Source organism: Gambusia affinis, linkage group LG06 (genome assembly GCF_019740435.1).
Source record: "Gambusia affinis linkage group LG06, SWU_Gaff_1.0, whole genome shotgun sequence".
In the NCBI taxonomy this organism is placed as follows: Eukaryota; Metazoa; Chordata; class Actinopteri; order Cyprinodontiformes; family Poeciliidae; genus Gambusia; species Gambusia affinis.
In genome coordinates this window covers 5,292,033-5,303,395 of record NC_057873.1, presented here as the reverse complement: position 1 = coordinate 5,303,395, position 11,363 = coordinate 5,292,033, and the positions used below count along the sequence as shown (strand labels likewise).

Sequence of the window (11,363 nt, the reverse complement as noted above, 5' to 3'; positions counted from 1 at the left end):
GCCTGCTTTAAATAAGCTGCAGAAGTGAACAAATGAACCTTCAGAAAGAAAATCCGGTTCATTAGAGGGTCGTCATCAGGCTTCCTGGTGGAGCAGCCAAAGGGAATTTGTGTGAAATTCATGCTGCAATAATGAATTGCTCTCATTTAGTGACAAAATCTCTGAAACCTGAAATGTGCAGAAATATTTGATTCCTTAAAATTAGGACTGAATGCATTTTTGATCCAAGAATCTGTTATATATATATATATATATGTATGTATTTTTACATTTTATCTTTTAGTAAATGCTTTTTATGATTTGTGTTTCTTTTGACATCCTGTGAAGCACTTTGGTTTCCCTTTTATCTGAATGAAGCCATATAAATAATTTTTTCTTGCCTATGACTGTGAAAAAAAATAAAAACATTGCAATGAATAAAAACGAGGCTGAATGAAGGGATAAGTTTATACAGCATGAGGAGAGGAAATAAGGCAGTTAAAATAAACTCAATGTCAGAGAAATACAGGATAGACTACAGGATATTTTTGCGTCACCAAGGTTTCATAATGTCAACATGTTTGCCTTGCCAAATGTGAAATTAAATGAGAAACGGATATGGAATTTGTTTTTAATTATTCAGCTTAACTAAAATATAGAAAACTTCGTTTTTTGTGCTTTATTTAGACTCTTGTGGGCGGTAAGGTGCAACATTTTAATTGTAATAACAAATGTAAATGATGACTTTAGCAACACTATGTTAATGAAACGTAAATAGCAAGTACACTTCTACACACTGTTTAGTAGCAGTTGATTTTAGAAGAAAGAGTGATGTGCAACTCTTTATAACTTTATGTGTAACTTACAAGGAAACAATAATTTGTAGTATTAAATTTGAGCAATAATTCTCCTTTAAAAAGTAACTTAATGCTTTTAAGGCCTTTTATTTTAAGTCCATTCAGCGAGACAAAGCACTTAAATTAAAAGCTAACAACTTGATGCAATTTATCAAGCACCAATCAGAAAATTTGATCAGATGGACCAAAACATACAGTTTGGTCCTTAAAGTTTTTGGCATTTTAAAGACCAAAATGACAGTAATTCCTAGAAGTAACAAAAAATAACAAAATCAGGCTAAATAAACTGTCTCCAAATCAGTTTTTTTCTATAAAAAACTTATGAAACTTTAGCTAAAATGGCAGGTGTGTGTGTGTGTCTGCCTGTGTTGAATTTTTGGTTAAAACATGTTTCTTATTCAGTGAAGTTGATGAATCCAGAAATTTTACTCACTGGAGTAGCGATATCTAAAAATAAAATTACTCAAATAAAAGTAAAAAGTACAACTTAGTAAAAATATTCCTAAAAGTACATTTATTTAAAAGAAGTTTCTCAAGTAAATGCTAATTCTTGCATCTCCAACTGTAATCGGTTGTTGGACCGTTTTAAAAGGCAGTGGATTACAACACTGACCGCCTGGTGGCGCTGTTCCCTCTCCGGACGCTCAGCTCGGATAGAGGGGAGGCGTAAACGAGGGAGGAGGCAGTAAAGGGAGAGAGGAACCACAATTTGCCCACATTTCCACAGCAGTCCGACACCGAGGCGCTTTCCAGTCGAGCTCCGTGGTCCGAAACAAGCAGAAACATTTTTATTTCGACCCGTTTGGTTGAGCCGGGTGGGGGAAACTCCTGAAATATCCCCGGGACCTGGTTTGTTTTGCTCTTGATTCCTGCGGACGCCTGCGCGCAGGAACAGCTGAGGGGGATATAAGTTATTTCCAGCAGATCAGCGGATCAGGAGAGCCTGGAAGATGGGTTCAGTCCCTGCGATTTCTGCCCTCGTTTTGGGCATTGTGGTTCCAGCCCTGGCCGGATACATTGAGGTAAATGTTCCCGATTTTTCGCTGTGATTTAAAAGCAAATTAAATCTGTGGAGCCATAACAATAAGCGACCATGTCGTTTATTTGCGCATTACCTCGCTTCATGTGAACTGTATTGATCGGGCTTTTTGCCAACAAGTAGCCGATCTGGTCGCCTCTGTTTGTTGTTTACAGATTTCGTGTTGCGTTTTTGCTTCATTTAAGGTCATAAAATGATAGGAGAGGGGGTTTAATAATTAATCAGCTCGCTTTCCAGGTCATTCTCCGCCTCATTCCTGAGCTGTGATTGCAGTTTTGTCTGCGAGTCAGTGGACAATGTGCGGCCGGGGTGTCCTATAGTAGGAGGTTGAGTAACAGCAGAGTTTTGCTGCAGAGATCAAATGAAAGACGCTCAGAGGGGCCTTCAGGGGACACAATGGCTTCTGCAGCGGATCATAAACCCTGAAGAGAGGAAATCCTCCACGTCGGGTCCAAAACGTGGCTTTTCCTGCCTCTTCAGGACGGCCTCGTTCCTTCAAAGTGTCTAATTTTGATTAACTTCGGTTCTATAATACATTTACGGATGGTGGGAATTAATTTACTACGTAATTCAGTTTATTTCTATAAACAAATGTCATTGTAACACTGAGATTCAGATCAATCCAAACGGACACATTTTAGTTTGATTTATTAGTCGTATTCAAATGTAATCTGTAAATCAATAGACGTGTTTCTATTCACCGTGAAATTGCGCAAAAACAAATTCGCTTAATCGAAACACGTCAGTTTAGGAAAAAATCTTGCTTTTGCACTTAGAAGGAGTGTTTTCTTAACGGAAACCGTCCGATGTTTACTACCGGCGAAAACAACGAAGAAGACAACCGGAAGTGGGAGGAGAATGATGGCGCCACACGACTTGGCAGGCCAACAAACCATTCATTGTGACTTTAACTGCGTTTCTTATTCAACAGAAACACCACAATTGTAAAATTGTCAAATGTTTTTTTGACATAAATTTGCAAACACAGCTATTGATTATGCAGCAATCTCTGGACCTGAGCAAGCATGTGGCGACAGTGGAGAGGCATGACCCTGTTTTCACAGAATGTGCAACCAGCATTACTGACACAAACAGCAAACAAAACATGAACAATAGCTTCTATGAAAAAGAAAACAGGAGGACACAGCTGAAACCTTCAGTCAGAGATGACGCTGAGAATGTTATTGTGGCGGCCATATTGGATTAATTTAGGAAGAAATAGTCACAAAAACACAAAATACTACAAAGTTTTTTTTCTTTTTTTGGTTCAAAGTTCTTGGTACACTTGAAATAAGATGAAAATAACTTAGAAGTAGTGATTTAGTTAGATATAGTACCTTATTTGAAGTAAATAATTTCTTCATAATCTGCTTGTGGAACTAGACAGTTTTCATCAACATGAAGAAATTATTTACTTAAAACGGTTTTGTATCTTGATGAAAAGTTAACTGTAAATCAGTTTTGTCTTATTTCAAGTGTACTAAAAATATTTGCACTAGAAACTAGACCAAAAATACTTGGTAAGATTTTGTGTTTTTTGCAGTGCAGGAAGCAACATAAACAAAGAATTTTTGTCTCCGTCAAACAGCGGCTCTGGTGATGTGAGGCGTTGAACCTTCTGAAGGGCAGAAATGTAAACATTTTATGTGTTTACGATCATATCTGTCATGTTATGATCTCAGGTCACGTCTGAACCTGCGCAGCCAACAACAGTCATCCTCACTTAGTGACTTTGTTAATATATTTAGTGACTTTGCAGACAAAACAATCTATTGATCAGAATTGGATTCGGCAGGTCAGGCTTTTTAAAAATCGGTGATCGGACAGAAAACTGCAATCGGTGCAAATAAAACGTCCTTGACTATTTTAGCCTGTCAGAGTTATTACTCCCAAAGCTGAACATTTTGATTTTAAATCTAAAATAAACACGTTATTGTGTACAAATAGATCAAATGTATCAAAATACAAATTCAGTAACCATTTGAACTTTGAAAGTTGATGCTACTGTAAAATATGGTTGAATTATGGAGCTGAAAAGTTGCCCTGATTTTTCTCACACGTGTTGCCAGATTGTTATTGTCCTCTATGGAGGAAACGTTTCCTGCTCATTTAGACGAGGAAAGTATCAACATTTTATCGGAAAGATTTACACAGAAAGGTGAAAGTTGAGGCAGAAAGCAGCTTAAATTAAAATGTTTGTGAATATTTTAAACTTGGAGTCTGTGACATTATAAAAACACGCAATTTGTAGTTTTTTTTTGTCAAATTACAGAAAAGCAGTGATGTAATGGATATCAAAACGCTAATTCAATCACATGAAGACCAACTTGGCGACCATTTGAGTTTTGATAGGTGCTGCTGTGGTAAAATATCATAAATATATTCATTTTTAAAGAGGATTTTTCCAAAATCCTCTCCCAATAAAAGTGAAAATATTTGTATTTCTTTACAATCTAACATTCGCGAGTCATTCAACCTTGTTTTCAATCTATTTTTGCCTCTTTTAATTACCAAGTGGAATAAAGAAGCACACATTGTAAGCAAACAAAAACAGTTAAATTAGTCAACTGAATAGAATAGTTATGATTGCAGTAACAACTTGGGAAAATAGATACTTTTTTTTTTCCAATCTTGATGAATAAATAAAATCTCGATGTCCTCTTTTCTTGCTGCCTCATCACTGCAGACTCTTGCAGAGTTTCATGTGTGTCTTGGTGCAACAATGCTGCCATTTCTACAACAAACAGCCCCCACCCGAGGGGGCAAACACAATCTTTTTTTCTGCTCAAACGTGACAAACATTTTCAACAAGATGCCTCCTCCTGACTCTGTCTGTCAAGCTTCCTCCACTACAAAAAAATAGAAAAGTTAGCGGCTCAGCCATTTTGAGTCTGTGGAGGTGAAGATCGTGTCTGGAGGCAGCGATGCTGATTATTATGACCACAATAATTTCTGCTCGTCTAGAAAGGCCGCAAACCTCCAGTTCGACGCTGCGGATTCTCCTGAAATGAAAAACGGTGTAAAATCCACGTTGCTTGTTGACTGTACGATACAAATTCATCCGATTGTATCAAAAACAAGGCTTTTTTCTTTTGTTTTTACTTTTGGAGGTTGTGCATTCCTTCCTTTTAATGATATGGCAGCCATTCGGCTCAGAGTTGGAGACAGTAGAGAGGAAAAACTTGATATTTAGGAAGCTTTAGGTTACAAAGCGGCATGTATGATTGTGTCAAATGTAAAAAAAAAAAAAAAAAAGAAAAAAAGCTAAAATTTAAGTTTTAGGTTGTTTTCACACTTGGTAGTCTGATAGATTCGGTTCACTTGGGACTAAAGTTGCAACATTTGCTACATTTCAGCTGGTTTGGTTCTCTTTCACACTTTAAACGATCTAAACTCTTTGAAAAACCAGTTCCCCTCCTCGCCTGTGGTGGCACTGCATTAAAAATCAGTGAAGAAGACACTGACAGCAACTTCCTTCTTCACAAAATGTGAACAAAAACAGAGTGGCGTCTGTAGGATTTCACTTCTGATTTTGGTGAAAGACCATGAGCCATTTCTCCTGCTAGCGCTGCTAGTTCGTTTGTTTTGGTTTTATTTACCCAGAATGCCTTGTGTTGTTGTCCACTTCCTGCTTTCGGAGCGGTCTCCAATCCACCTGGCGTTCACGTACGAACCAAGATCGAGGTTTGTAGGCAGATTAGAGATTCAAACCTTCACAAACAAATCAGATTTTCTCTAAACAAACTGGAGTCTGATTAAAGCGGATTAAACAAGGCCGGTGTGAACGCAACGTGAGGGTGAATCCAAAAGCAGGAAGCGGACTAAATGCAACCAAAAAAAACCAAACGTGTGAATCTGGGAAGAAAAACAGTTTGTGGGTTTTTTTTACCAAATAAAACAGAAAGACTCTACAGATGCTAAAATCTGACTCCATTTTTAATTACGTTTTATGAAGAAGGAAGTTGCACTCGGTGTCTTCAGAGATTTTTATGTTTTACGACAGCTGGAAAAAAACATGAAGTAGCATGAGAGCCACCACCGAAACATACATGCATTCACACACACTTATTCCGACTAGATAAATAATCTGTTTTCTTTAAAAATTTAGTTATGATTTGTATGTGCTTAGTACCCAAATTCTTCTTCAATGTGTCTAATAAATTTACTTTTTCTTTTAATGTTTTCAAACCATCCCCTCACATATCTTCTTTTCTTTTCGATATTTATGGTTTTCGTGTTGTTTCCTTCAGTGGTTCTTGATGCAGCGCCCCCACAGGTGAGGAGGGGAACAGCTTTTTCAACTAGTTTGGTTTGTTTGACTCGGTGCAGAGTGGAATCAAACCTCAGCAGCTGAAAATGTAGCAAATGTTGCAACTTTTCTCCAGAATCGAACCGAATCTACTGAACTATCAGGATTGAAAAAGCAGAAAACATAAGATTACTGAAGCCAAAGCTGTTAAAATATCCAGCTTTTGTCTGCAGAGATGTTTCTGCTCCGTAAAGCTTCCGTCTGTCGTAGTTCCTGCTTTTCGGTTTGAGATTGATCTGACTTCTTCAGCTGCCCAAACAGTTTGGCTGTGGCTGCTACCTGTGAAGGCCGGCCTGAACTTTTGTTTCTGCAGCTGGAGGTTTTAACGCTCAGCTCTGTCAGCATCTGTGCTGTGGCTGCTACCTGTGAAGGCCGGCCTGAACTTTTGTTTCTGCAGCTGGAGGTTTTAACGCTCAGCTCTGTCAGCATCTGTGCTGGATTTCTTTGTCCAAGAAAACAAAAACGGTGCAACAACAACTGATGTTTAGTTTAATCTGGCTTTCTTGTAGCAGCTGGATCTCTGCGGGACGCAGGCCGGTGTCAGCCAGGCGGTTGCATCACTCTGAGGTATGCGGCTACATCAGCCCAGACTGAACATTTGGAACGGTTAATGCAAACGGCACATTTTATTTTGTGCTGAGTTAAGCTGCAGAGGATTAGCTCCAACATTTCTGACTCTTATGCAACATAACATCACATTTTTCTGCTGAATATTTTTGAAAAACAAATCCTCCCAGCTGTTTTTTTTTCTTCATATAAACACAATGACATCGGCAAATATTTAAAGCCACATTTAGTTTCATTATGTGTTGTAACTATCGGAGGGATGATCAAGCTAAAAAGTTAAGTTTCACCAATCGATCGACTGGTTTTCTTGTTTGGCTTGGTGAAATAAATCAGATATTTTTATTTACAGTTCGTTAGTCAGAACTCCCACATTGCAAAAACACACACAAAAAAGTATTTTTGCTAAAATACAAACAAAATTATGTACAAGTATCTTTTTAGCAAGATACAGGAGCTTGTTTTTAGTAAACAATCCCTTGACACCGATGAAAAAGTATTAGTTACATTGTCAGATTATTTCACTGATGAAGATGCATTTTTCCCTGTTTTAAGTTAAATAATCTGACAACCAAACTTTTTAAAAAATCAACATTAAGGAATTGATTACTTAAAACAAGATTCTACATCTTGCAGAAAAGTTGCATATAAGTTAGATTTGTTTTATTTCAAGTCTTCTTGGATATTTGTGTTTTTGCAGTGTAGTCAGTCTAGAATTGCAACATCATTTTTTTCTCTTTTTAGTTTAATACAATCTTACAAAATTAAGAAGTTTTGGTGCATCAATGGCAATAGTTTTATGACTTTATTCCCAAAATGTTTTGACTTTATTTCTGAGTTTTATATCATAATTTTACAACTTTATTCTCATAATTTCATGACTTTATTCTTGTAATTTCATAAAGTTATTCTCATAATTTTATAACTTTATTCTCATAATTTCATAACTTTATTCTCGTAATTTTATAACTTTATTCTCATAATTTCATGACTTTATTCCTGAGGAGTCATATCTTTGGAATCTGCTGGTCAGGGTTTTTACAGATTGGTAATCTGTGGTCGTTGCGCCCTGTCCTCCATGTTTAGGTGTTCAGCTCAGAATCGGCCTCTCCGCCTCCTGAATCAGTAGATTACAGCCCAAAGCGTTGCTCCTGTTGTTGGGTCGTTCTTTTGAATCCTCTTAGCAACAAGAAGCGCAGGCGGCTCATGGATTTGCCAGGAGAAAGCTACTAATCCCAGCTCCCTGATGCTCCCCTCTCATTCCCGTTTTCCACTCCCACTGGAGGCGATCCGACTTCCAACCGGTGACTCAGCCAACATCGGGCTGATCCGACCGACGCCGGGAAGGAATGTCTGATTTTAATCTGTAATCTGGCTGCTTTTATGTCTCCTTTCTGCCTCATTCAACCTGAAGTTTCTGTTTAAAATAACAAATCTGATTTAGTTTCCCTCAGTGAATACAAACTCTGTTTCAGTAAACCGTCAGGATCGCAGCAGCTGCTTCAGAGAAAATCAGGATAAAACAGGAAATCATTTGGATTTTCTTCCCTCTTTTGAATCAAACAGCATATAAATAGTTTAGAAATACCAAAATAAAGCAGCAAACTTTTAGAAGCCATAGATTCACTTGTGGAGATTATCTGGGTAAAGGCACAAACTGAAGCAAATTTATGGAGGTTTTAGTAAATAAATGATGAGGCGTTTTGCCTTTTTTTGCAACAAAACTAGAGATTTTCTGTTTTTACTGAAAACACACACAAAAAAAAACAAGTGTTTGAAATAACTTGTAGACGATGTTACAACATTATTCTGGCACAATTTCTGTTTTATTCTTGTAGTAGAATAAAATATTTTTATTGATCTCCAGGGGAAATTGATCGTTAGTTGACAAGCTTCTCTATACAAGTTGTTGAATGTTAATATTTCAGTAATATAATAATATTAATTTATTCTTTTATTTTTGTACGACTTTATTCTTGTAATATGATTTTTTTCTTACAGTACATCTTTATTGTACTGTTTTGATATTATTATGATTATATTCTTGTAATACGACTATTCTTGTATTATTTCTATTTTATTCTTGTACAATTTTATTCTCTTTATTTTAACTTTATTCTCGTATTTTATTTTTGTACGACTTTATTCTCTTATTTTTTATTAAATCAGAACGAAATTCTTTTAACACGACTTTATTCTTGTGCTACTCCTGATTTATTCTCGTAATTTGGTCATTTTTGTCGTAGCCTCACCTTAACACTCTTATCAGGATCATTAATGATAAAATCGAACATCACTTCCTGTAGCGTCTCATCGACCGCCGGCGCTCTCTTCTCATCCTGAGGATTTAAAGATGGCGGCCTCATCAGGCGGTCCTTGTTCTCACGATGGCAGCCTTTGTCTCCCAGCTGTGCGGCGGCTCTAATTATCTCTCCAGTGTGTGTGTGTGTGTGAGTGTGTGTGTGTGTGTGGGCGGATGTTTTGTGAATCTTCTCGCAGCTCATGACATATTTAGTTTCTTCTTCTCGTGGGTGAGAGTCGCTGCGCGGTGGGGAAGGAGTGAGCGGGTTCACATCAGCTCATCCATGGCTGCACATCGTTTCAGCCGCATCCTGAAAAATGGAGCACGATTCCTTCACAGGACGAGTTTCCTGCCCTAATCTCCTCACTTCCTTCTGTCCTTAGTCCCTTCCTGATGTCCTCACTCGGCTCGTTTCTTTTATTTTCTCTTTCACTCCTTCGTTCCTTTGTGTCTTCCTTGAATTCTCAATTTTTTCCTCTAAATTGTCCTTCCTTTCCTGTGTCCTACCTCCTCTACACCCTTCTTGTGTTCCTCTCTCATCTCTGTATCTTTGTTTTCTTTCCTTCCTTGTTAATTTTCCTCATTATTTTCTTTCTGTGCCCAAAACAGCTTTTGTGTCTCCTTTAACAATGAGTTTCTTTGTTTCCTATATTTTCTGTTTCCTGTCTCCTTTCTTTATTTCCTGCCTCCTTTCTTTATTTCCTGTCTTCTCTCTTTGTTTCCTGTCTTCTCTCTTTGTTTCCTGTCTTCTCTCTTTGTTTCCTGTCTTCTCTCTTTGTTTCCTGTCTTCTTTCTCCGTTTCCTATCTCCTTTTTCTATATTCTTTTTCATCCTATTTCCTTCCTTCCTTTTTTGTGCCTTCTTTCCTTCCTTCCCTCTTTCTCTTTGCTCCTCTTCCTGTGGAGAATCCTTTGCCTGCTGCCTCTTTCCTCGCTGAGCGTTTCTGCACACCGTTCAGTAGATCTCCGTTAACCTACAGAAAACTCTTCCTGCCGTTATTTTCTTCATGCGTTTTCTGTGTGTTGTTGTCGCCGGGTGAAACTCCATCAGCTCCACTTTCTGTGTTTCTCTGAGTCTCTTCGGCTCCTCCAGGTTTTTCTTCCATCAATAAAATATTTGCTCTGCTGTCTATTGCACCGCCGCCTCTCCTGGTCGGCCACGTGCGCGGAGCGGACTTTGTTCCCACCTGGCCGTCCTGTCCAGGTGTGCAGCTGCTGCTCTGGGGAGTTTAATGACTCAGAACAGGGCGAGGCGTTTCCACCGATTTAGACAATATAGATTTTGCAAGAGGCGATTCATTCCTGCGGTTTGCAGAAAATCTATGAAGATAAATTACTCAACTGTACAGTTACATTTACTCAATTACATTCACCTTTTAGAGAAAATGTACTTTTACAACGCTGCACCTTTTGGTTTTATTTTATTAAGTATCTCTAGTTTTACCCTGAGTAGCATTAACGTCATTGAATTTTATTCATACTATCTACATATAGAGGAGTACATTTCTGCCAAAAAACTGAAGATTAATTAAAAAATTTTCTACAAAAACCCCCAAATTTTTTATAGGTTCTTTTTTGCCATTTCCAAAAGTCAAAAATGTTGTAGATATAACTCAGAAAATTTTTGATTAATCTCACAAATTTTCAAGAAAAAAATGTGGGAATTTCTTACTTTCAAAAGTCAAAATTTTCAAAGTAAAAAATGTCAACTTCTGAAATACTGAGATGTCAGAATGTTTTCAGGAACATTCCTGAGATTAATCTCAAAATTTTATTCTTTCTTGCAAATTTTCAACAGTTTGAGCTAAAAAATGTCCTCATTTTTTCAGGATTCAGAAATTGAAATTTATTTCAGAAATTTTCTAGAAAAAATATTAGTTTCAAAAGTTCAAAAGTTTCAAATTCCAAAGTTTCAGCGTTTTACATTTTTAATTTTTTTCTAGAAAATTCCTGAGATTAATCTCAGAAATGTTTTAGAAAAAACAAGGACATTTCTGAGATTCAAAAGTGAAAAAAAATTCAGAAAGTTTGAAATTAAATTTGTGAATTTCTTGCTTTCAAAAGTTAATTTTAACTCTAAAGTTGAAAATGTTCAACCATTGCAACTTTGAAATTTCAAACTTTTTTTCCTGAACATTTCTGGGATTACTCAGGAATTTTCAGATTATTTTTTTTCTACCAAGTTTTCAACTGCTCTAGCTCAGACATTTTCTCATTTCTTTCCTAGAAAATATCTGAGATTAATTTCAATTTCTGAATCCTGAAAAAATGAGGACTTTTTTTTATTTATTTTTTTTTTTTTTTTTTTTTTTTA

The 11,363-nt window shown here is 36.9% G+C and overlaps 1 protein-coding gene across 4 annotated transcripts in view; it reads left to right on the top strand.

Moving 5' to 3' along the window:
* Positions 1–1,496: 1,496 nt before the first annotated feature.
* The window catches only part of aplp2 (amyloid beta (A4) precursor-like protein 2), an 80,141-nt gene continuing 70,274 nt past the window's right edge, over positions 1,497–11,363 (top strand). For all 4 annotated transcript variants that reach the window (XM_044119498.1, XM_044119496.1, XM_044119497.1 and 1 more), the window contains exon 1: positions 1,497–1,858. In XM_044119498.1, the coding sequence (XP_043975433.1) occupies positions 1,787–1,858 (72 nt within the window). In that variant the 5' untranslated portion in view covers positions 1,497–1,786. The remainder of the gene's footprint in view (positions 1,859–11,363) is intronic.